Below are 27,313 nucleotides of genomic sequence, written 5' to 3'. Positions count from 1 at the left end.
AAATTTTGACCATTGTAGGAGCTTGCAGGTAATTGTACATGTAAGTGATCGCCGCTGAGTTGTAGGTAATTGCCAATGTTTGAATGTGATTGGTGAATAGTTGTAGGTGATTATATGTGAATGTAGGGGATTGCAGGTGATTTTAGGCAAATGCTGAAGATTGTAGTTAACTTTAGGTAATTGTAGGAAATTTTGGACAAGGGTAGATGATTATAGTTGGTTGTAAGCTATTGTAAATAATTGTGGATGGTTATTGGTTATTGTAAGTGATTATAAGTGATTGTAAGTGCTGGTAAATGACTGGATGATAATCTTTTTAGTTATTTTGACACCTATCTTGATTTTCTTTTACATTGCAATCAAAGAAACATTGTCTAGTCGAGTATATAAATAGTGGGCTTGTTTTGAGTTCGTATTTGTTAGTGGACTAAAGGTTTGCAATGTAGATGTGTTAAAATATCTTCATTATATTTCAGCAAAAATAGTCTTTTTTGTGGGATCTACTTTTCTAAAATGGAAGACTATGCAAAGCACAGAGAAGAATGTATAAAGAGAATATTTAGGTTTGTCGGAGTCCCTGTCATTGAAACAAAAGAGGTGAACAGAAATGATTCTTCAAAGGTTGCAAATGTTGGCTACAAGGTTAAACCAGTGCTACGAGAGACAAAGCAACTTCTCAAAATGTTTTATGAACCATTTAATGTAGAACTAGCTGAGATGCTGGGTGACAACAAATGGTTGTGGAATTAGAGTCTAGACGCTAACAATGGTGATCTTGCTATATACTTAAGGGTTTTTAAAATCATTTTGCTGATGTAACTCTTCTGACTAGTCTGCTTTTCAATAATACATTTTTCAGTAATAAAGTGTAGAAGTCTTTAAAACTTTAATTCAGAGTTACGAGCTTTCAATTTTATATGTTAATACGGTAAAGCTTGATTGAAATAAGTTTCAGAGAAAAAATCAAAGAGATTCTGTAAAATGTCAGGAGTGGAAAAAAAAATTATGTACTATTTTACATTTGCACTAAAATAATTTCACAGTAGTTGAAACCATTGTTGCTTCCTTTTTAATTTTCAAGAACTATTTTGCAAGTTATAATTGGTTCCTTAATGTGAAACTTTAATGCCTTCGTCTAATCATTAAAGTTATTTTTCTTAGTTCTTCTTTTGGCATATCATTAAAATAAATTTCTGCTTAACATTTGTGATTTGAAATTGGAGTAAAAAATTCAGTTCCTCAATATAACAATAATAATATATTACAAGCAAGTTTGCACACTCAAATCCAGCCATTTTATACCAATTTCTATACTGCCAAATTTTTATAGACTTCCTTTTCCTCTACATTTACCTTCTCCAATAATCTTAAACTTGAAATGTATCAGTTTTTACACTGCAGGATTTCAAAAACAACAAACTGTCAAAAGTTGAAACTATTGTGGCTACTCTATGTTGGAGTTGTCAAAACTTACAAAGAATGTCTCAAAACTTTTAAAATAAAAATGGAAAGAAAATGGTCTTGAAACTTTTGCTAACTTTCGTTTTGGTAAGCAGAAAAAATATAGACAAAAAATAAACAAATAATTATTGTTTAACAAACATCTAATTCAAGTTTTAAAAAATTCAAGTGAAGCAAATCCAAAATAGCTAAGATATTTTATAGCAACAAACCTTTAGTAATTTTATATACAAAACTGCAAAAATGTATTAATGTAATGAATCTTGCCTGCATAAACTGACATTCCGTTTACATAATGTGTGAAGTGAAAGTTTTCTTATTTTATACATGCACTTATGCTGTGTAGCAAATGTAGACATTGCATCTTGGGTAAGTATGTAATTTTACTAGGCTGCTAAAACAGAGTGCTAGTGATCTGTTAAAACCCAAAGTAAAGCTTGAAGACTATAGCAGCTTTACCAGGAGACTCGAGTTCACTCAAGTAATAATAGTACATATATGTACTAGTTATGACTACCCGTACCCTAGCGGTCGCATGTATTATAAAAGATTATCAATTGTCACAATGAAGCACAGAGGATAATTAAACACACAATGATTCTTAAATCCTAGTGATTAGAGTCTTTCGCAGCAATGCCGAGTGCGGGAAGTTTGAATTCTATATATGGTGCAATACTTTTTCCCAACATCTAACCGTGGTTGCTGATGAAGGGACAGATGGACAGACAGACCGGTGCACTAGTGAGCTGTCAGTTTTCTGTCATGTGAGAGATTGCTGAGTAAGTTGATGAAGCACAGATTATAACTAGCTGCATAATTATTCTTAACCTCTGGAAGCTAAATGATTGGAGCAGGTGGTAGCATGCTAGTGGTGATGAAGAGTGTTGTGGGTTAAAATCCTGCAAAGAGCAATATGCATAAAATGACTGCTTTGGAGAGATGGATGAAAACAACTTTAGTTATAGTAAAGATGGTGTATTTGCAGTGTGTGAATACACTTCTCAATGTAGCAAGCAAACAACAAATAACATTGTAACAGAGACAAACAAACAGGAAAAATGAGCTGCTACTCTTAGCTGGAAGAAGTCAGCAAGCAGCATATAAAAACTGTGTACATTGTCATTCATAAATGGTTGCCTGCATTCTTACCAAACCCTCACCATCACCATCACCAGATCTATATATCTATATAAAAAGTTTCTACTTAACTTTCAGCTGTATTCACTTGCGAGGATATGAGTGTTCTTTGTTAGCTGTACCTACACTATGTAGAGTCTTATATGCTATATATCCTAGAGTAGTCTAAGTTCATTTAATACATTTTCTACAAGTAGCAAATTGTCACTCATTTGTTCAGCTACTGTCATTGCCAGTCAAATAAGGTTGACCAGGCGACCTCAGAGTCAGCATGCCATTAGCTTTTGCACTCATCATAGTGGTCATAGACATTATATAAGAGTCTTATCCAGAGAACACCAAAACATGAGAAGCAGGTGGTGAGTCACCCTGGGCCCTTGTGTTGGCTGTCAGGCACCCTACCAACTGCTCTGTCCATACAATATGCTAGGGAGCTTGAAACACAAATCTATTACTCAGAAATGATCCTAAATGCAAACTGTGAATGATTTACTAGAGACCGTCAAACTTATCATCAGTGGATGCAACCATCTAGCTAGAAATACATGGACTATGCAGCTTGGAATGTTCATGTCATACTAGGCCCGGCTATAATACTTTATGCAAGTAAAGCCTGGTGTAGTATGACTCGAACATTTCATCACAATACTAGCACTTGAACGCGTCATCATGCCCAAGCAGCTGCACTTTTTACTGCTCGCTCTGCTCTTAATATCAGCTGTTTTGATTGTGTTGGATCTTCAAAAAGAAAAATTTTCATCTGTTGCATGGCTTTCTTTTCCAGGTAAAACTGTAGAATATACAAGTCTTTCAATGTGCAAAGCATCTCTACTAGCAGCACATGCGATATGATATATTATTAAAGAAGAATATATTTTATCTATATATTATATTACTATACTCTTATAAAATAGGACATAATGTATATGTAGTTTAATTGAGTAAAGTTTATTACCAAATAGCAAATATCGGGTAACCAAGGTTTGTGTTTTTATGTTTTGCGCATCACCTTAGTAAAAAGGCTCAATTTTGTGACCATCTCACTTAAAAACAGCATATTGCAAATAGAAAGGAGTTATGATAGAGTTATTTTACCTTTTCATTGCAAAAATTATTATAAACAGAGGGGAAAAGCCAGGATCTTTGACAATGTGGTAGTAATTGAACTTGCAGAAACACTTATTGATGAGCTATGATTTAACTCAAGCATTCAAAAATCCCCTTAAAAAATACAGAATACTTCCTCTAAGGTATATATTATTAGTGCTACAGGGTAATTCTTTTAAGGAATATATTATTGGTACTACAGGATATTTCCTCTAAGGTATAGATTTTTAGTATTACAGAATACTTTCTCTATGGTATATATTATTAGTATCACAGGATACTTCCTCTAAGGTATATATTATTAGTGCTACAGGGTAATTCTTTTAAGGAATATATTATTGGTACTACAGGATACTTCTTCTAAGGTATAGATTTTTAGTATTACAGAATACTTTCTCTATGGTATATATTATTAGTATCACAGGATACTTCCTCTAAGGTATATATTATTAGTAGTAGGCTTATACGATACTTCCTCTAAGGTATATACTATTAGTACTATACGATACTTCTTCTAAGGTATATATTATTAGTACTACAGGGTATTTCCCTGAGGTATATATTATTAGTACTACAGGATACTTCCTCTAAGCTCTCTATTAGTAGTACTACAGGGTACTTCCTCTAAGGTATCTATTAGTAGTACTACAGGATACTTCCTCTAAGGTATATATTATTAGTACTACAGGATACAACCTCTAATGTATATATTATTAGTACTACAGGATACTTCCTCTAAGGTATATATTATTAGTACTACAGGATACAACCTCTAACATATATATTATTAGTACTACAGGATACTTCCTTTAAGCTCTCTATTAGTAGTACTACAGGATACAACCTCTAATGTATATATTATTAGTACTACAGGATACTTCTTCTAAAGTATATATTATTAGTACTACAGGATACAACCTCTAACATATATATTATTAGTACTACAGGATACTTCCTTTAAGCTCTCTATTAGTAGTACTACAGGATACAACCTCTAATGTATATATTATTAGTACTACAGGATACTTCCTCTAAAGTATATATTATTAGTACTACAGGATACAACCTCTAACATATATATATATTATTAGTACTACAGGATACTTCCTTTAAGCTCTCTATTAGTAGTACTACAGGATACAACCTCTAATGTATATATTATTAGTACTACAGGATACTTTCTCTAAAGTATATATTATTAGTACTACAGGATACAACCTCTAACATATATATATTATTAGTACTACAGGATACTTCCTTTAAGCTCTCTATTAGTAGTACTACAGGATACAACCTTTAATGTATATATTATTAGTACTACAGGATACTTCCTCCAAGGTATATATTATTAGTACTACAGGATACAACCTCTAACATATATATTATTAGTACTACAGGATACTTCCGCTAAGGTACACATACATGTATATAGTATTAGTACTGGAGAAAAATTTTTCAAAGTTGTATACCATTTTACTGAAAGTCAAAGTGTAAGACAAAAGTGTTGTTTTAATCTTTTTCTTCAATAAAAACACCATTGCGAAGAGCTAGCATTTATTCTTGATAGCGCTTTTTAGGTTATCAAGAGCTCTGCAGTTCATTGTTGTATACATAGTTTTTGGTCAAATATGTAGCTTTGTTAAAAAACAGCTTTATCTTCATAAGCAATTATATTCATTGCTTCTAGGTCAACTATTAACACTTCCAGTAGGAACATTACAACAGCTGCAGCTCGCAGAAGGTAAAAACCATGAGTGACGTTGAAAGGAGCAAAAAGCTTTAATGCCTATTAGAACAAAAATCTTCCTTATGATTTAGTTAGCGACACTTGGGCTGTAATCAATGATATCAACTACTTTCAGCCGTTGTTGACAATACCTTGGTATTTGAGTAGGAGATTTTGTTGTTTGAGTAGCTACGGGTGAATAAAAAGAATGCCTCATAATCCTTAGCCCTCTTATTTAAGCTACACACTGCAGCATCAAGTGGTGCGATAGGGTCAATGAAAAAGACATGCGCAGATACAGTGAATGACCATTTGTTCTTAGTCGCAAATTCATTCACTGTGTTTGTATTCATCTGAAATCTGTTCGCAAAAAGAAAACAGAACGACTCATTGTTAAATACTTTCTTGTTCATCAGCATTAGCCTACTTGGGAAGTTAAACATCACCTTACACAAAGTTTTAGTATATCCTATCAGAAAATATCGGCATTCTTCTACGATTTGCAATTGTTTTTGATGTTTGAGGTGATTCAACTGTCAGCATGTTTCAAAATTAAAACTGATAAAATTAAATTTGGGTCAAACAATTAGATTAAACAAAAGTGTGATTATGAGAACTATAGTTGTAAAAAGATCGAACAGAATAGAGACGCGTAAACCTGCAACTTGAACGCGATAGCTGGTATCGACTATGGTGCATCCTCGAGATGCGATGTTGATCCCTTCCAAGATTGGCATCGTATAGTGAAAAAATCGTATGTAGTGGTATAGAAACCATTGTAATTGTACAATGCACAAAAAATGGTAGAAAATGTCCAAATTTTTTATAAAAATGCCGTACATATTGAAAATTAGTAACAAAATAGTATGTTAACTTTAGTAACTATAGTTACCTACAATAGCTGTGTTGTATTAAGTGCACCTAGTAATTATGATCTGCAAAACTGTAAAATGCAACATCACGTGTGTACGAAATGCAGTACGCACGGTAAGGAGTTCTTACTATCAAGACGTACGTACAACATAAGCTTTTAATTCACTTCAAATATGTTTAGCTTACTAAACACACATTCATAGCTAATTAAAGCTAAGTTTTAGGATGTGTTTTAACTATTTCACTAAATTTTAACTTTTCATCACTAAAATCTTTTTGCTTCTCAGCTTTTACTATAGCCTTTAGAGAGTCTGGTTAAAACCTTTTTAAGCCTAACTTGACCAGAAAAGCCGTGTGTTGCAATTCTCAAAAGTGGCCTCTCGTACACTTGACCATATAATGGGCATCATTAAATGAAGTTTTATTTACTATACAGCAGTGTACGCACATACCTTTGGAGAAACGTGACTTGAGCTGTTGATCTATTTTAGTATTTTTGGATCGTGAAAAACAGAAATTGCCAGGAAGACACAGCTTTGCTGCTGGTACAGAGAGTGCTCAAAGAAAATAAGCTAACTTAGTGCGAATTATCACTTATTAAGGATGACGCTTGCTCGTGCACTGTAAATGCTGGTGCAATGCAGAAAATTGCTAGCTAGCTAACATTTGTAAAAGGATTCAGAAAAGGTTGTACAGTAATTTGTCTTGAATGAAATGTACGCAAAAATCAATGTGACCATACATACAGAAGTTTGTACGTATTTATACCCTAAAGGGCATGGTTTTAGCAAGTTCTAGAAAAAATATGGATGCGTCAACTATCTTGAGTAGCTAGTTATATATGAGTCACATAAATACGATGATTTGTACTTACGTAGTAAAAAACAGGCCCATCTGCAAAGACATGGTTAAACAAGAAAATAAAACATAAAATCAAAACGAAATAAATAAAACATAAAATTTATTGAATAAAGCACAAAAAACATGCTACACAAAGATCATAAATAATAATATGCATTGTACGTTATTGTTTTATGTACCAGTTCACATCAGTAAATTAACCCTTAATAGTTTTCTGTCGATGTAGGTTTTTATGTCTCTTCTACATCCTGTGTATTTTTTTCAACTCCTTCAAGTCGTCAGTTGTAAGCTCCTCCTTGTGCGTGCTTTAACGAATTTCTTATTTTTAATAACTGCAATTGTTGATTGGTTGCGGTCATATTCCTTGACAATATTAACAATACAGGTGTCTTCTTCTTATTTATTTATGACCTCCAACTCTGTTGTCATGGAAATCATTTTTCCTTTGCCTTGTAAAGGGATTATAACGCTAAAATGAATACTCGCTCTCGATTATTTACTTTTCACAAAATTTACCACGTGGAACACTGACCTGAGAGAAGTCGGACATCGTATCTCTTCTAAACGCTGTGAAATTGTTTTCGGCAAACCGAATTTTGGCGTATTTGTTATTTCGACGTGGGTTATGAGCACACCAACCGCCAAATTTTAACTCGGGCAAAACTGTTCTCGGATTTGCATGGTGAAAAAAAAATTTGTATAGTGAGGTGAAGATCTCACGGTATTCAACTTTGCAAGGTGAAAAAATTGTATATCAGGGTAATCGTATCTCGAGGGTGCACTGTATACCAATGATAGTAACTAGTGATGTCTCTTGCACATATTTTTCTTCAGAGCAATTTTACAGCACTGAAGTTTTACATATTTCAATCCTGAAACATTCTGGCAATCAGATCACCTCAAACATCAAACAAAATTGCAAATGATAGAAAAATACCGATTCTTTCTGATAGAATATACAAAAGTTTTGTGGAAAAGCATCTTCAAATTAGATTTATTTTTTACAGATCAAACGAGTATTCTAGACTCTAAGCTTTAGTAAACTCTTGTAGATATATTTACAGGATATAAGCAAACTTTGTAGGTCAGACCAGGCATACAGTTTTGGAGCCTGAAGCTAAGCCATATGGAGTTGGAAAGAGAGTCGCGTACAAACCTCTTGACAGTTGCCAATAAGCACAGTTTCTTGATGAATACAAAAATCCATGCTGGATTACTCAAGGGTGAGTCATAGGAACTTTGGTCATGTTTAATATTACAATAATTCAAAAGTTGAAAATATTTGTTTGTAGATATCCGAACCAAATAGCTAAGTGATAATGTTTTACCAATACTCTCTACCGTAGTCACCAGCATGTTATTCACGCTGTTAATCTCTGCAGATCTTATTAGTTTTTTAGCTAATAAAAGGTTTGGCTGCAGTGAAATTTACACAGTTTACAAAAGCAGTTACTGCACAATAAATAAGGTGTGAATCTTTTTGCATAATAATTGTCAACGGTTCAAAATGCTTTAGCTTTTCAGTGCAGGGTGGTTTAGGTAAAGCCGCTAATTATCAAAGATTCAATCAATTAAATCTGTAAAAATTGCAGGAATATAATTATAGGCCTATAGTACTTTAAAAACTAGGAGTAAAAGTTTGTGAAAATATAACTTCATTTATCAAAACTCTTAAGAAGAGAAGTGAAAACTTGTAAACATGTTTACAGTATTCATCAAGTCATTATAAGATGCTAGTTTAAAAAAAACCAAATATTCCATCGCTGAGTTGGTTTATTGACCATGCATTTTACCAAGCAATACGTAAAATGGCTTACTGTCAGATCTTGAAATAGGAATTAACTAACCTGACAACTGCATTGCATTACAACTGCAGTGAGCTGGTGGGTGAGCAATTGTTTAATTAGACAGAAAGAATGGCCTAACAAACTGGGTGTTTAACTAATTGACTGAGTAAGTTATTGAGAGAATGAGTCATTAGGTCAATAGTAATACAGAATATTATGAGTAACAATGAGCAGTTATACAAAACATTAAAAAGCTGTGGGAATTGAGTAGAAAGGTGGGTGGATGATAAGGTTCATGGGGGAAAGTATACAAGTAGGTCGATGATTGCGTCAACAGATTGGTAAGTTTGTGGGCAGATGGGAAAAAGAGTGAACATCTGAAGAACTGAAGTGAACAGGAAGATAGGTAAACAACTAAGTCAGCAATTAAGTGGTAAAAAAGTCAGCTAGCGGGTAGTAAATAAAACAGCAGGTGGGTGGGTGAGCTCAATGATTGACTGAATATGTAGCTAGACCCATGAGCTCATTGTACCACAAGCATGTATTTGGGCAAAAGTAATCAATTCTTATGTAAATAGGTGAAGTAATGCTCTTAAGTAAGATAATTGAATGAGTAGACTAAATTAAAAAAAGTGGAATATTTACAAGCTCAAACTAAATTATGAGTTTTCTTTATTTCACTGCAGGAGAACAACTTGCGCAGCGAGAGTTATGCTTCTTGGCTTTCAAAAATCTGGCACAACAGATATGGCAGAGTGGTTTAATAATCACCCTGGTGTCATTGGTGTATCGAAAGGCTACTTCATAAATAGTTCTTCCATGACAGATGATTGTCCTTTAAGGTGGATGGAAACATATCTCAGGAATGCACAGTAAGTATAAAATACTTATTACATTTGAAGACTTCAACGGAAGAATGATCAATGTCACATTTTCTCAAAGTGCTAGATTTATATTCTTTTGAATAGTTCTGGCCGCAAAGTTTAGTCTCTGTGACAAAGTTTCAGCAAAAATTATCAAGGTCCAGAGATATTCCTGCTTAAAATAAACTAGCTGTTTGCAAAATTTATCATTGTCCACCGGCTACACACCAACAACGATCATTTTGCAGTCATGTGATTACTTTCAGCCAATAGCAACGCGTACTTGTTTGGGAATTTTCAATTTATAACGATCGTTTTTTCTTTCGGACGCTTGAACTATTTAGTGTTATTATGGCTTTCTTAAAGGTTGACTTGGAATGAAATTCACCTTACGGTTATTTGATATCAAAAGATTCACCATGTTTTGCTCTGTTGTGTTGTAGGTGCAAAATATGTGGGAATGTGATTACAAGCTCTTAAAGGCTAAAAAACGAACAGTTAATTGCAGCCACACGAGACAGCCGTAGTTTGGATTCTCTTTCTGAAACGGCTCAAATGGGACGTACATGTAGTTGTACAAGATGGTTTCTGTTTAAACTTTCATGCAACCTCATTCGTTGAAATATTTTCACAAATATACTTCACGCATTCAATAAAACCATGTCTATTGTTCTTACACGCCTATTTTATCGTCATTGTAATGCTGTCGCTTTTAGCACTGATATTTTATAACTTAGCGTAAAAAATCATTTAATTTCTTAAATTTAGCTCGAAGGAGTACATATCATTGTCTGATAATCATGACGAGCCTGTTGGTCAACTGTGATAATCAAAAAGTGCTGCATAAATTATTTGCGAAGTATTGGGTCACATGATCAGATTACGACTAGACGATTAGATCAAGCCGAAACAAAACTGTAAAGTAGCGAGCATCTATATTTGATACGGGGTCTTCGGTGAAACCCGAAGTGTTTGTCATAAACTAGTGCTACGAGAAGTTCTATATTGAGCCTTTTATTGGCCTTTCAATTCACACGAGAACATCACGTGACAAAACAATAACCAAATCTAATGACAATGTCAGAGAAATAAACTGATTCCAATCTACAGCGGATTTTCGTTTTTGAGCTTTCAACTGCTTGTAATCACATTTCCACATATTTTGCAGCTACAGCACAGCAGAATAAAATATGGTGAACCTTTTGATACCAAATAACTGTAATGTGAATTTTCTTGCAAGTCAACCTTTAAGTACCTCTACAGACAGAAAACAGAGAATTGCTCTTGCTGATTATGTCAGATTTCTCTATGAAATAAAACAATAAACCATGAACAATGATAGCCCTAAAACAATAAAGCAATTTCAAATTTGTGTTTGAGAAGTTCCAACCTGAAAATGAACATTTTTTGTGTAAGTTTTTGTAAGTGACGGCCGAGTTAGCAAACAGATGATTACGTATGTTGATGACATTATTGTTAATTCAGATTCAGATTTTCGTGATTACACAGACAATTCAAGTAGCAGCACTGACTTTAATGGTGGTGAAATCAATAGTTGTGTAAGAATAAAGAACATTGTTGAGTATCCCTTTAGCTTCGTGGCGATCGTAGCTTCACATAGCTTTAAAAATGCACAAAGTGTAAATACATTGAATTTTTTTATTGCATTCGTTGTTAACAAGTGTGCAAAAATCAAATATATAACAAAAACGTTCTAGATAGAGGCTCAAGTTGAAAAAATTTGTATACACATTATGAAGCAACATCCGCAATTTTCAGCAAAATGGCTGGCAGTAGGATGATAGCTAAATTTGTACATGGATGGCAGTGAAAGGGTTAATAACTTGATACAATGAACAGAGGCAGTGAGAGTAAAGGGAAATATTTGAAGAGTACCAATAAGCAAAAAAGAAGTGTGTCCAAAAGCGTGTAGTGTAATGCAAAACAAAATATTGCAGCTTTTCTAGGACACATTAAAAAAACTGTTGTTATAGTATTTTAACATGCTCATTTTTATTTGTGTAAAATTTGGATGGTAGAAACCCCATATTTTACTGCATAGCATTTAAAATTAGAATATTATAACATTGTAACATTATCACCTAATAAAACTTAATGCGTAGAGAGGTGTCAATGATTTCCATAGTCAATCGATCAATGTCCGTGTAGTGGTTTCAACTTAGGCCATGTTGTGTCACCCCAAATTATGTCCATGGTTTCTTTGTTGATCACATTCCCAAGTAACATCCTTATTGACCACCAGCTAAAAGGTTTCTATGATATAAGTTGTAATTTTTTCCATAAAAAGTTTGTAAACCATAAAATGGCTGTATCTCAATTTTGAACAATTGTGACATTTATCACTCTTTGGTTGAGGTCTTCATTTATTTTTAAGGAACCGAACACAGCATCATTTTTTGTAAAAGATTTAATACAAACTTTATAAACTACATATCATATATTATATACAAAATTATAATAAAAAAAATTTTTCAGCAAATATATAATTTGGTTCAATTAAAATGGGAACTACCTTAAAATTAACATGTACAACCTTGCAATTATGTCTAATTTTGATTTGTTACAGATATCTTCAAAAAAAGAAAGATATCTTTTGTGACTGTCCAGGATGTGTCTTGATACATAAACTCCAAAAAGAGAATGCAACTCACTTCGTATGGCGGAGTGCTGCGCAGTATTTGCCTTACACTATGCTTGACACCTCTCGTTACATTATAACCATGCGAGAGCCTGCAGATAGAATGATATCTAATTTTTTCTATGCCTACAAGGAGAAAAGGGTATGTGCTTTTATTGTGCAGTTATTCGTCATTGTATAGTATTGATCAAAGTACTGTATGTTTGATTTAGTGGTAGGTCATTATTCGTCATTGTAGTATGTGTCTATCTACTGTATGTTTGATTTAGTGGTAGGTCATTATTCGTCATTGTAGTATGTGTCTAACTACTGTATGTTTGATTTAGTGGTAGGTCATTATTCGTCATTGTAGTATGTGTCTAACTACTGTATGTTTGATTTAGTGGTAGGTCCTTATTCGTCATTGTAGTATGTGTCTATCTACTGTATGCTTGATTTAGTGATAGGTCATTATTCGTCATTGTAGTATGTGTCTAACTACTGTATGTTTGATTTAGTAGTAGGTCATTATTGGTCATTATAGTATGTGTCAAAGTACTGTATGTCTGATTTAGCGGTAGGTCATTATTCGTCATTGTTGTACGTGTCTATCTACTGTATGTTTGATTTAGTGGTAGGTCATTATTCGTCATTATAGTATGTGTCAAAGTGCTGTATGTTTGATTTAGTGGTAAGTCATTATTCGTCATTGTAGTATGTGTCTAACTACTGTTTGTTTGATGTAGTGGTAGGTCTTTATTCATCATTGTAGTATGTGTCTAACTACTGTATGTTTGATTTAGTGGTAGGAGATTATTCGTCATTATAGTATGTGTCAAAGTACTGTGTGTTTGATTTAGTGGTAGGATTAATGATGATGCAACAACTATATAACTATATAAATTGGTATGCAGACTCTTTGAAACAGCAACTAACTAGAAAAGGAAAAGAACAGTATTCTAACAAGATGGTACGTGCTTTTATTGTGCAAACTTTGGTCATTGTAGCACATGTCAGTATGTCAATATGTCTAGTTTAAGGGCAAGTACAATTAATAATGGTTGTCAATAGTGTGTCAATGGCAATCTAGTGTGTTGTGAAACACCATCATAGGTACCAATAAAGACCAAAGAAGTATCTTGTACACAAGTATTCTGCACATTTGAAGGCTAAATATTTAGTTCAAATGTTAAAGTGCCATGTTACTGTGCTGAAGCCATGAATTCAAATGTCAGATGCGGTATCTCAAACTTTAAAAGCGGCTTCTGATGGATAAGCATGGCTCTTATTGCAGTAACAATTGTTTTGGGCTTTTTCCACTTTTTTAAATCATTGAACTGTAGTATAGTATTATGGAATCAACCACGGTGGTGTTAGAAAGGGCATCTAAGCACATTCAGCCATGGTTCAATGGTTTGAGTGCCAACTTATTATCAGTAAGTTTGTGGTTCGTGTCAAACAAGGCATTTTGGTGACGCTATGAAAGGAATCTATTTACAGTTGTTCTTCAGTTATATCAATCGAGAGCCTGTAGACCCTCCCTCACACTCAAAAAGGTGGCTCAATAACAAAACAAATAACTTTATTTATTAGATACCCGGCTTATAAAAAATCTGGAAGTCATTTTGGAATTACTGGTAGAAGGCTGAAAGCTTATTATACGCAAAGTTAAAACTTTTCTGACAAGCCATTTATTTGCTGCCTATGTTAATTCTTTTTCTTCTCTACTTGCTAGCCTTTATCAGGCATTCTTATTTGATATTTTCAGGTTTCTTTGTTTGACCGCTCAACCCTAACAACAGTAATTGTATAAATACAATATATATTATATTTTACTACTCATCTGTAAAATGTGTATCAGTTAGACAAAAAGATTAAATACAAATCAGACCAGTAGCCAACATAATGTCAGAGTAGTCATATGTTCACTAACTTGATAAATAAGTTGTGTGTCTGGTGCAGACAACTACGACACTAAACAAACTGTATGACTTTTAGTGCTATTTTTACTAAAAAAAACATAATTCCATAAGAACTGTTTCTCAGTGTAACCATCCGTGATGGTGTAAACTTCTTTTTTCAAGTTAACAACTTATTTAGCAAGAAGTATGCAAGTCCATGTTTTACATTTTACAAACAGAGGAGGTTGTTTAACAAAATACAGTATTTTTTGATTAGTGCGAAACTTGCATTTTAGAGCAAATGGTCTATTTTGTTAACTATTATAACTTTTACATACACTGAGAGATTCAATGTGACTTTTCTTATTATGATATGTGGCCTCTCTGCACAAAGATAACTCACTTATCCAATATTAAAGTTGGAACTGTTACAATAATATAAACTGAACTTTGAAAACGGCTAGCGACTGTGGTACATATGTGCTGTTGTAAAGTTTTGCATTTGAATTACGAAGATCCTTGCCTTCAGTTTATCAGTTTTGTAATTCCATGAGCTATTGATTTAGCCTATTGTTTGAATTCTTCACCCCTTCACTAGATATTATCAATTAAAAATAAAAAATAACTGATGAGGTCCTCATTCATTAGGAATTCCTTACTTTCTTGCAGTAGAATTTTCTCACTTTGTGGAGTTGACTGGTTCTTTGTCCCAGCTTTGCATTACCATGTAAACAGCTCTCCATCTTGATTAAGTCAACAAAAATTATTATGTGAAACGTTAACTAGTTAATAAAACAGCCAAGTTTGTTCTGACTCAAAGTTAAACTACTTTTAGCTCAAACTAGCGAACCAATTCTGTCTTAACTTTTTATTTATTACGAATCGTGCGGTTGTCTAGAAGCTGCATGATGCTACTTCAGCAGACTTTATACAAACTCTCTCTGATAGGTGAGTATCTAATTAATAAGCCTATCCTATCTGTGCTAAAACGAAAGGAAACAATTACTCGCATGCCCCAGATAATGAACTCTTATTTGCATCAGCTCAGATTTGCATCTGAACCACTACAAAATCTATTGACTCAGACTTTGCACTAAGCCAATAGAGAAGATGTTCACAACCTACCCTTAGCCTAGTTTCACTTTGCAAAAGCTATTTTTTATCACAGTTTTTCTTAGCAATGACTAGCCAGTCATGTCAGATGCATTACAGCTACAAAGTTTTCACTAATTGTAGATCTATATAATTTGGGTGATTTTTATTGAACAATAATACTACTGAGAGTGTTTATCGTTATCTTTAGCATTAATGATAATGTCATTGGCTGTAATAATTTTGATGACCAAAATGGCTGAAAAAGTGCCTGAGCTCATTCTGCGACACAATTGAGGCATTTTTTATGAAATCACTTGATGTAGGTTTTCATGATGATTGATTTAGTATGAAAGGAATTGTACAGATCATGTGGTTTAAAGGCTATGAAGTTTTATCCATGCCCTTGTCAAATATTAGCTTTTACAGAATAAATAAATATGTCTCGGTAAAAAAAATAATTTAGTAGTGAAAGAGTTACGAAAATTGGTGTTTAATGCAAGATTTTGGAACAGTTAGCATGTTAGTGGAGATTGTTTGTGAACACTTATAATTAGATTTTTTTTCTTATTTAAAAGTTTATTATAATCTATTCATACCATAAAGTAAACAAATGTCCTAAACTAAAGGTGAATTCACGGATCAACCATTTTAAAACCACGAATCTGTTTTCACTGATCAGACTTTCAACTTAGTGTTCAGCATGCAATGGATGTCTTGTGTTTTTATGATTGACTAAAATCTTTGTGCTGATCTTTTTCAATTGTGGTTTTTAATAATGTTCACTTGTAGAGGATATGTTCATCTAAAGATGAAAAGCAAAGTATGTTCTCAAGCTCACTGAGTGTTTGAAATGTTTGTTTTTTTTCAAACTGCATATGACATGGTTTTCTAACCTTTTCTAACAATAAAGTTTTTCAGTTTTTTCTTCAAAGCTTCGAAAGCCACACCAACAATATAAGTAATAACTGAATCTGTTTTACACTATGTAGTTCTTTGTTTAACTCAATGTGGTTCAACTGATTTGACTAAATTTCTCTTCTTTGGACTAGGTAATCGAAATAAAAAGCAGATCCCTTTTTGTTAACACCACCTCAATAGACCACCACTATAGTAGAAGGTGCCACGGTGCTCAAATAGAGGTTTTATGGTAATTGTATATGCATCAGAAAGCAGGTTGGGATTATTTTTGTAACACAGTCACACTTCAGGGTAATACCTCATAAGAAATTATTGTTGGCTCTTTGGGGTTCCAAATTTTGTACTTAATTTTATTAATTTAATCCTCATTCGGCCATATTTTGAGTGAATATGATATGTTTATTTTTTGGTTATGGTCATATTTCTAATTCAACTCATAAATTCAAGATTCAACTTAATTTCTATGCCATCTTCTATGCTAAGCTTTTTACTGAACCTTTCAATTTATGGTATTTCCGTGACCATTGACGCAATTATTCAAGTCCCCTTGCCTACTCAAACTTTTTATTCAACTTTTCAACTTGGCTTTCTAACTCAGCTTTTCAACGCAATTTTTCAACTCAACTTTTTAACTCTGCTTTTTAACTCAAATTTTAACTGATCTTTTTACCTCAACTTTTGAACTCACTCTTTAACTCAATTCTTAAACTCAAAATTAAAACTTAGTTCTTGAATCAGCCATTCAATTCAGTTCTGTACCTCAGATCTTTAGCTCAACTTTTTAACTTACTATTTTAGCTCAACCAATTAACTCAGCTCTTGAACTTATTTCATTATTTCAGTTTCTCAACTCAGCTTTTCTACCCAGATCTAAAACTCAAGTTTTGAAACTTACCTATTCAACTTGGCTTTTTCATTTAAATCTTTGTCTTTGACTTAACTCTTTCAGTTTTTTCATCACTCAGCTGCTGAAATCAGTTTACCAATTAAACTCTTCAACTCAATTTTTTAACTCAGCTCTTTCACAGTTTTTTCAATTCAAATCGCAAACCAGGATTCGCTTTAAATTTTACTTCAGTTGATTGATTCATTTCTTCTATTCAGTGGGTCGACTCAGATAGGGTTTTATAATATGGTACACATTCAAATCTATGCTTCAAGTGTTTATTGTGAAACATCGGCTATAAGTTAAATCAAGCAATTAGAGCATCACTGTTCAAGTTTCAACACAGTTTGAATGCAGACAATGATTGGGTTTTTTAAATGATACAGCTGACCTAGATCGTTACACTTACACAGTTTTTTCAGGAATGTTTACAGTACTAGTACTTATCCATTGCATCACATTGTGGTCTATTACACAATTCGCATTTTTAAGCTATCTCAAAGATGAGTAAATAGTAAAAACAAAATGCATAGAGTAATAACATTTTAACATGAATAATCTTAGCTTTAAGGCTTTTTTTAGATATCCAATTCTTACTATAACTACTCATTGGCTGAGGTGGGTAACTCCTTCTTCCATCGAATAATCTCAGAGTCAGTGGCATCACTTACGGAGTGTCTACAAAAACATGGGACCACAGTTTGCATACTTAACAACCGGCGAACTCCAATTTCTCACCCACAGCCATACATTGTTGCAAAAATGAGTGAAAGCTGTTATTCTATTCTTCTGAAGGAGCTCTTAAAGTTTATCCCTAAGGTGACTATGTTGAATAGTTTGAGTCAAGCTTGCCGGTACTATAAACTATAACATCAGCAGGCTAAAAACCGTTCTCAAAGAAAATTGCATTAAGCAAAAGCTCACAATTATGAAATATACTTTTAAAAACTGATACAAAAATGAAGCTGAAAATTGAAGTCATTTTGGAGTACGCTACCAAAAACATGTTTGCATAACATTGTCACACAAATAGCCAAATTTTTGTATAATTCCAAATAATATATATAACTCTAATTGTTTGTTGTTGGTTGGTTTGTTGGTTTGTTCACCGTATGTCCAGTCATAGGAATTAAAATCTAGCAATGAAAAAGCCACTTCGCAGTGGCAGTTGAGGATGATGGACAGTTCTGTAGACAGGTGTCCTATTTACTAAATCACATGGCCTACTTATGATAGTACGGAAAAATTAGGGCGCTTGAATAATCCCATCACTCTTGAAGATCATGACTGCGAGAGAGATTAGGATGCAAAATGATTATATGTACAACTATTTTAAACAAAGGCTTTACATCCGTTTATCTGCAAAATGTATGGATTTTATTCCTGTAAGGTGCAATCTTTTATTTCAGCGCCCAAATGAAAGAACGGACACAGCTCGTATTATAATAAAGCTTAAGATACTACAATTTATTAGGTAAAAAAGCTTAGCCAATGGCAACTACATCACCTGCCACTGGTTATAAGCTATTTTAATAATGACCGTATGTGTAGCACACAAAGTAAAAAGGTTTTTCAGAAGTCTGTTTCGGTTATGCCTAGAGCATTCAAGTGTTTGAATTATGCATTGGACACACACACACGGAAATAACCAAACACTTACATTAAAAAGTTAGAATGATTAATGTTTTTATTACTTTTATTAAATTTTTTTATTACTCATTGAACATCGGGCATTCATTTAGTTCAACATGTCGTATAGTTTTAAAACACTGTTTAGAGAAATTTGACCTGTGTAAGTGATTGTAGGTGATAGAAAGTGATTTTTATTAATTGTAAGTGATTTTAGTTAATTGTAAGTTGTTGTTGATGATCCTAACTAATTTTAGGTGCTTTTAGGTGATTGTCAGTAATCATAAAAGGCTGTATATGACTTTCAATAAATTTTGATGGAAGTAGGTGATTGGAGGTGATTCTAAGTGATTTTAAGTGATTGCAGCTAATTGTAGGTGATTATAGGTGAGTGTATGCAATTTTTGATTATTGTAGTTGAATTTTAATATCTATAGGTGGTTTTAGGTAATTATAAGTGCTAGTAGGCAATCGATGATCATTGTAGGAGCTTACAGGTGATTGTAGGTGATCGTAGTTGAATGTAGGTAATTGCCAATGATTGAATGCGATTGTTGAATAGTTATAGGTGATTATATGTAAATTTAGGTGATTGCAGGTGGTTTTAGGCAATTTTGAGGATTGTAGTTGATTTTAGATAATTGTAGGAATTTTTGAATAATGGTAAGTGACTATAGTTGGTTGAAAGCAACTGTAAAGGTAACAGTGCATCTTAGGTTGTTACAATGCGCATACAACGCATGCGTAACGCACATACAAGGCATTTGCCACGCACAAACATTGTGGATACAAAACCGACACTAGTAATTAACAACGCATGCACCACAACGTGACACTGTTAACACATTAATATTATTAATGATATTAATGGGCAATGATAATAATAATAGTAGTAATAATATTATATAATTATTATTCAATATTCTATTTATATTTATAGTCTGTTAAAAAACAGGTCTAAAACATTACTCCAAGTATTCTATTTATTTTCTATTGATGGTTAATGTGCGTTGTGATGATGGTGTATGCGAGTTGTATCCACAATGTTTGTGCGTTGCAAGTTCCTTGTATGTGCAATGTGCATGCGTTGTATGCACGTTGTACCAACCTAAGATACACCATTACCATTGTAAACACATGTAATTGTAGGTGATTGTTGATTATTGTAGGTAATTATAGGTGATTGTAGGTGGTGGTAAATGACTAGATAATTAATTTTATCAGGCACTTATCTTGGTACTTTTTTATATTGCAATGGAATTTAAAGAAACTGTCTAGTTGCATAAATAAATATACTGAGCTTGTTTCGAGTTTATATTTGTTACTGGACTAGAGGCTTGCAATGTAAATATGTTAAAAAACCTTCATTATATTTCAGTGAAAACAGTCTTTTTTGTAGGAAAACATCTACTTTTCTAAAATGGAAGACTATGCAAAAGACAGAGAGGAATGTATGAAAAAAATATTTAGGTTTGTTGGAGTCCCTGTCATTAAAACTAAAGAGATGAACAGAAATGATTCTTCGAAGGTTGCAAATGTTGGCTACAAGGTTAAACCGGTGCTACGAGAAACCAAGCAACTTCTAAAAATGTTTTATGAACCATTTAATGTAGAACTAGCTGAGATGCTCGGAGATGACAAATGGCTGTGGAAGTAGAGCCAAGATGGAAACAATAATAACCTTGCTCTATGACTTCGAAGTGTTTAAAGTTATTCAGTCGATGTAACTTTTCTGACTAGTCTGTTTTTCACAAGTAAGTTTTTCTACAAAAAATTGTAGAGGTCTTCAAATCTTTTATTCAAAGTTACAAGCTGTCAATATTTATATGTTAACCCGGTAAAATTTGATTGAAATAAAATGCATAAAAAAGATCAAGGAGATTCTGTAGAATGTGACGTGTGAAAAAATATATGATGTAATATCTTACATTTGCACAAAAAAATATCTCACAGTAATTTAAATCTATTGCTGCTTAATTTTTCAATTTTTAAAAACTACCTTGCAAGTTATAACTAGTTTATTAATGTGAAACTTTGATGCCTTCATCTAAACATAATAGTCATTTTTCCTTAGTCTTTTTTGGCATATCATTAAAACAGATTTCTGCTGAACATTTGTGGTTTTAAATTGAAGTAAAGAATACAACTTTCAAATATAATAGAAATAATATATTACAAGCAAGTTTGCACACTAAAATTCTACTGCTTTATAGAAATTTCAACACCGGCAACTTTTATAGAATTTATTTTTCTCTACATTTATTTTTTCTAATAATCTTAATCTCAAAATGTATAAGCTTTTATAGTTTAGGGTTGCAGAAACCATAAACTGTCAAAAGTTGAAACCATTGTGGCTATTTTATGTTGGAGTTGTCAACTCTTACCTAAATGTCTATAAACTTTCTAAATGAAAACAAAAAGAAGATGGTCTAGAAAGTTTTGCTAACTTGAGTCTTGATAATCAGAAAACATGTAGACAAAAATAAAGAAATAGTTATTGTTTAACAAATAGTAAAGTCAAATTAAATATAAATTCAAGTGAAGCAACTCCAAAATAGCTAAGATATTTTATAGCAACAAACCTTTAGTTATTTTATATACAAAACTGCAAAAATGTATTAATGCAATGCATCTTGCCTGTATAAACTGACATTCCATTTACATAATGTGTGATGTGAAAGTTTTCTTATTTTATACATGCAACTATGTTGTGTAGCAAATGTAGACAATGCATCTTGGGTAAGTATGTAATTTTACTAGGCTGCTAAAACAGAGTGCTAGTGAGCTGTTGAAACCCAAAGTAAAGCTTGAAGACTATAGCAGCTTTACCAGGTGACCCGAGTTCACTCAAGTAACACTAGCACATATACATGTATGTAATACACAGTTATATCTACATGTACTAGTACCTTGGCGGTCTGATGTACTATAAGAGATTATCAGTTGTGACAATAAAACACAGAGGATAACTAAATGCACAATAATTCTACAATCCTAGTGATTAGAGTGCTGCGCAGCAATGTCGAGTGCGGGAAGTTCGAATCCTATGTGATGCAATATTTTTTTCCAACATCTAAACGTGGTTGCTGATGAATGAGCAGATGGACAGACAGATTGGTGCACTAGTGAGCTGTCAGTCTTCTGTCCTTTGAGAGATTTCCGAGTGAGTTGATGAAACACAGAATATAACTAGCTGCAGAATTATGCTTAATTCCTGGCAAAAAAATTATTTGAGCAGGCGGTAGCATGCTAGTGGTGATGAAATGTTTTGTGGGTTCAATTTTTGGAAAGTGCACTCTACTTTCCCAGCCATTCTCAAATCATTGCTTTGAAAAAATGGATGAACACGACTTTTATTATACATAGTAAACAGTATATATTGGCAATGTGTGAATACATTCCTCAATATATAAAGCAAATAGCATTACAACCACAATGAAAAACAAACAGGGGAAAATGAGCTGTAAGTCTTTGCTGGAGAAAGTCAGCAATCAGCACATAAAAACTGTGTACTGGCTTCTTCGTAAATGGTTGTGCGCATTCTTATATACTAGAAGAATGTCTGTGTAATGATAGTTTTTGCACAGAAAATTTATTTTTATATAACACATAAAAACAGTTACCATTCCATATTTTTAATTTCATATCATGAGAAAAGTGTTTAGTGCAGTTTCAATAAATTAAGGAAAAAATAGAACAACTGTATGGGCTGTCCAACTTGGTCAAAAAACTGTAATATTCAAACTTCATATCAAGAAGAAAATGTTTTTTGCGGGTCAAATAAATTAAGAAACAAAATAAAATAAATATAAAAGTGTTTAAAATTTAATGTAAACGTGAAGTAATTAGCAAGTAATAGCTAAATTGCGTCTGTTTTGTTACGATTACAATAAAAGCTGATTTACTAATGATACAATTTATACGAACTAAGAAAACAACATAAAAATTCTGAATATGTTGAATTAATAATAACAATCGGTGCATAGAAGTGTGTGTATAAAAAAAGGTCAAAAAAATGCTCCACCAGAAGCTATCCATCAGAACTTTGAATATGACGATACTAGTACCTCACGACACTGGTACAAATGTAAAAATGTGATATCAGAATGTCTTTGTTCAACCGAACAGTGAGAGAATGTAGAAAATTGTCTGCGTGAAAAGTGTTGACGCTGACCGTGAGTTTTAGCAATTAAATCTTATGAAAAACTGGAAATAGAAGTTCACGAAAACACGAATAAGCATTGCATTTTATAATATTAATAGAATTTAAAATTATACGTAGTTTAGCGCCTGCAGTTGATAAAAGGGTGCATAGAGTATATAACACAAGCTACGAATCGTGAAAGCTTTCGTAGTCTCGTGAATAAAGAATTAGGTTGCACACATGCGGGTGGAATCTTTGTGCATTTGAGTAAAATGCAAGAATTTAATATCGAAGATTTTATTAGCTATGGATAGAAAGAAATACAAACAGATGATGACAGTGAGTCAGGTGACAATTTTTGAGAAATACATGTAGATAAAAACAGTTTCTACTTAGCTTTCAGCTGTATTCACTTGCAAGGATATGAGTGTTCTTTGTTAGCTGTACATAATTGAAGTCCTAAATGCTATATATCTTAGAGTAGTCTAATACCATTTTATACATTTTCTACAAGTAGCAATTTGTCACTTTTTTGTTCAGCTACTGTCATTACAAGTCAAACAAGGTCAACAGGGCGACCTCAGAGTCAGCATGACATTAGCTTTTGAGCTCACAATAGAGGTCATAGACATTATATAAGAGTCTTGTCTAGATAGCTCCAAAAAGTGAGAAGCCGGTAGTGATAAACCCTGGGCCCTTTATGTTGACAGTTTTCAGGCACCCTACCAACTGTTCTATTAGCAAGGATAGCTAGGGAACTCGAAACACAGATCTATTACATTAGAAATGATCATAGATGCAGACTATGAATGGTTCACCAGAGATCGTTCAATGTATCATCAGTGGATGCAATAATTTAGCCAGAAATACAAAAACTACATAATCTTGTCTTCGGTCTAGTGTACAGAAAAATGTGAAATCAATCACAACACTGATAGAAAAGTCCTGACTAGGTCAATAAAACAATTGTGCAAGACTTCTTTAGCGTCAAAACCGCCAAGCACATCTTGGCAAACTAGCAAAATATTGTGATTGTTGTAAAAAAGAGGGCTACAATAATAAGTGTAGAGGTACGTAATGTCTACTGCATAGCCGTAAAAAGCTCAAAAGTGGAGATATATATTTCCTACTGTGAGCAGAAATTGAAAAGTACTGACATATATTTACAACTGTAATTCCAGCAGTAATTGGAGCATTGGGTGCAATAACACCTGCACATCAAATGTGGTCTCTCCAAATACTGTCAACAGACAACTTACGTTAGATGCAGAAAAATGCACTCTTGGGAAAGACTAAGATTTTAAGGGCAATGCTCAAACCTTTGTCTGTGATGTAAGATCCAAGTTTGAGTAGATATTACCATTCGCTTGGATTAATAAGGGAGAGAGAACCAATTATGTTCATAAATAGCCAAAGTATAAAATTAGTTATACACACACCTATGATACACCCGCACACTCACATATCTACACACCCACCCATGCACACCTGCACACCCGCACACTCACATATCTACACATCCACCCACCCATGCACTCACACCCACCCATGCACTCACGCGCACCCACGCACTCACGCACCCACACATACATGCACCAACGCACTCACGTGCCTACATACCCACACTCCCACACACCCAGATAAAAAAATGTATAAAATGGCCTTAGATTACAGTGGTTGTAATGTTATTTGTTGTTTGCGTTGTTTATTGAAATGTGTATTCACACATTGCCAATATACCATTTATACACATATTTTACAAAGTTTGTCGTTGTATGTGTATTTGTAGGAGTGATTGTCCAGCTATAGCAACTATTTTAGAATTGCGCCCACACATTACAAACACCCGGTTAGGAATTTTCGATCTATGGCGTTGTTATATTTGATATATCATAACCACATGCTAATTGTTTTAGCAAAGCACCCACATGTTACGAAGCTCTGAGGAAGAAATATTTTGGGACTTATGCATATGTAGTACGATGCTTTTTCGTCTTTATTTCGTTAGAGCTAATTTGTTTAGCCCCACTATATTGACAATAGTTTATCTACGAACTCAAAATTTGGCGACTTATGTACCAATTGTATACTTTATTAGGAAATATTAGTCGCTCGCCATGGTGAGTTTTGCGTTATTCATCACTGTAAAACGGTTTCGCAAACATATAATTTCAGCTAAATGACGTATTTATTGATACAATGCGTACACAGGTTATAAAACACAATGCTTTCTGGCAAACCGTATCAACAAACATTTCTCTTGAAATAAATTTTTTCCTTGATTCTCATTTGATACCTTGTGTTCCACATTAATTTGTTACAAACAAAATATTTTTATTTCCTTTATTTACGGATTTTACATTATTTCTATTAGTTCTATTTAAAACTTCTTTTATTATATGAGTATTTTGTATATGAATATTTTTCAATTTGTTATTAAACGTTTATTTTAATAGCAATATAGTATATTAACAAGGACAATTTCTTCTCCTCAACAGATGACTATTGAGTTGTTACACGCGTGTCTCACAAAAGTTCCTATTAGTGCTCACTTTGTGTATTAACGTACACCTCTTTTAATTTAAACCTAACCAATTAGTAATTCGTGAACAATTTAACGTTTTACAGCCAACACTTGTAAAATTACTATAAGTTTATCTGTCAGATTTTCTGTAAGATGTACTGTACTATCGTCTAAGATTACAAGTATCAGTTATTTTTCACTCTCTTATATTTGCATTAATAGATACATATTTACATTATCTTATTACATTTATCAAATTTGTTATAACTTTTGAAATTTACATGTGTAATGTATAATATAAGTTTTTAAAGTTTGTTTCGTTATCGTTATTATTTTAATTTGCATTTTTTAAACATAATTTGTATATTGTGTTTTAAGTTCGAACATTATTCATTTTCCTATCACATTTTACAACAAATATCTTTAAGATTATCTGTGAGATTTACTGTACTATCGTGTAAGATTACAAGTATCAGTTATTCCTCACTCTCTTATGTTTACATTTATAGATACATATTTACATTATCTTATTACACTTATAAAATTTGTTATAACTTTTGAAGTTTATAATACAAAATACTACCATATTCTGAGATATATTTTTATTAATTTATTAAGTACATGTATTCTGAAAAGTTACACATTATCTAATGCCTCAAAAGAAAAGATCCTGCAATGATTCATCAGAAGAAAAAAAAGAAAAATTTAGAATGGACAGAATGAGGAAAGCTGCTGCTAGAGCTTTGGAAACTGAACAGCAAAGAAATGCACTATTAGCAAAGGCCTTTTTTTTAAAGCAATTTTTTAAAGTATGCTAAAACGATGAGTTTGCTCAATTTCTACTATATCATCAAGTGCCTACTTACTACACGTGGACAGCACAGAAAAAGTGACAATCCATAAAACAAGGGAAGGTGGTTGAATACTGGCCTCACATACGTGCATCAGATGCGCTGGGAAGAGTATATACCATTCATCCAACAAACGTAGAGTGTTTTTACTTGTGCATTTTACTACACAAAGTTATGGGACCTACTTCGTTTCAACAGCTTCGAACTGTCGACAGAATAGTTTGCTCAACATTTAAGGAGAAAAGTCTTAAACGAGGACCACGAGAAGATGACAGACAGTGGCACAACACTCTTCAGAAAGCTTCAGTTTCAGATTCACCTTCTCGGTTGCGTAATCTGTTTGCTGTTATTCTTAATAGCTGCAATCCGTCTGATTCTAAACAATTATGGGTAGATCATAGAGAAAGCATGAGTGATGATGTACGCAGACAATTGAATCAACTTCAACTGCAGATCTCTTTAGATTTTACAGCCGAATTTTTCAACAAAGCTTTGATTTTGTTAGAAGACAAAGTCATTAACATTTCTGGTAAGAGTCTAGAGCAACTCGGATTCACATCGTCATGCAGAGATTTAGATCTGCTTCCACAGACAGATTTGTTACAAGAAACCAACTATGACAGAGCAAATTTAGATAGATTTGTTAGCAGCATGGAACCAAACCTTACATTTGATCAGACTTAAGTTTATGGAAAAGTTTTAAAAGCTGTGGATGATGAGCGTAAAGCAATTTTTTTTGACACTCTTGGTGGAACTGGTATAACTTTCTTGCTCAATCTTTTGCTTGCTAAAATCAGATCTAACTGACAAATCGCACTGGCAGTCGCATCTTCAGGTATAGCCGCTACGTTGCTGGAAAGTGGAAGAACGTCTCATTCTATGTCTAAACTACCATTGGATATAGGACACTTG

The 27,313-nt window shown here is 33.2% G+C and overlaps 2 protein-coding genes across 2 annotated transcripts; both read left to right on the top strand.

The window, feature by feature from the left end:
• Nucleotides 1–513: 513 nt before the first annotated feature.
• Nucleotides 514–20,539, top strand: LOC137407959 (uncharacterized). The gene is made up of 5 exons (XM_068094347.1): nucleotides 514–737; nucleotides 5,393–5,446; nucleotides 9,639–9,824; nucleotides 12,403–12,616; nucleotides 20,282–20,539. The coding sequence occupies exons 1-5, from the start codon at nucleotides 514–516 to the stop codon at nucleotides 20,537–20,539; spliced, it is 936 nt and encodes a 311-aa protein (XP_067950448.1).
• A 6,036-nt stretch (nucleotides 20,540–26,575) lies between these two features.
• Nucleotides 26,576–27,085, top strand: LOC137407958 (uncharacterized). Its single transcript, XM_068094346.1, has one exon. It carries the CDS (start codon nucleotides 26,576–26,578, stop codon nucleotides 27,083–27,085), a length of 510 nt encoding a protein of 169 aa, XP_067950447.1.
• Nucleotides 27,086–27,313: the final 228 nt, after the last annotated feature.

This window comes from Watersipora subatra, chromosome 11, assembly GCF_963576615.1.
Source record: "Watersipora subatra chromosome 11, tzWatSuba1.1, whole genome shotgun sequence".
Taxonomy (NCBI): domain Eukaryota; kingdom Metazoa; phylum Bryozoa; class Gymnolaemata; order Cheilostomatida; family Watersiporidae; genus Watersipora; species Watersipora subatra.
This window is presented reverse-complemented; position numbering and strand designations above follow the sequence as displayed.

What these genes read in the sequence shown, in the direction of transcription:
- LOC137407958 (XM_068094346.1), top strand. Translation starts at nt 26,576, where the DNA reads ATGGGACCTACTTCGTTTCAACAGCTTCGAACTGTCGACAGAATAGTT.
- LOC137407959 (XM_068094347.1), top strand. Translation starts at nt 514, where the DNA reads ATGGAAGACTATGCAAAGCACAGAGAAGAATGTATAAAGAGAATATTT. An exon ending in ATGCTGGGTGACAACAAATG is followed by an intron (nt 738 to 5,392) that starts GTTGTGGAATTA and finishes CATTGCTTCTAG; the next exon opens with GTCAACTATTAACACTTCCA. An exon ending in ATGCCTACAAGGAGAAAAGG is followed by an intron (nt 12,617 to 20,281) that starts GTATGTGCTTTT and finishes TCTTTTTTGTAG; the next exon opens with GAAAACATCTACTTTTCTAA.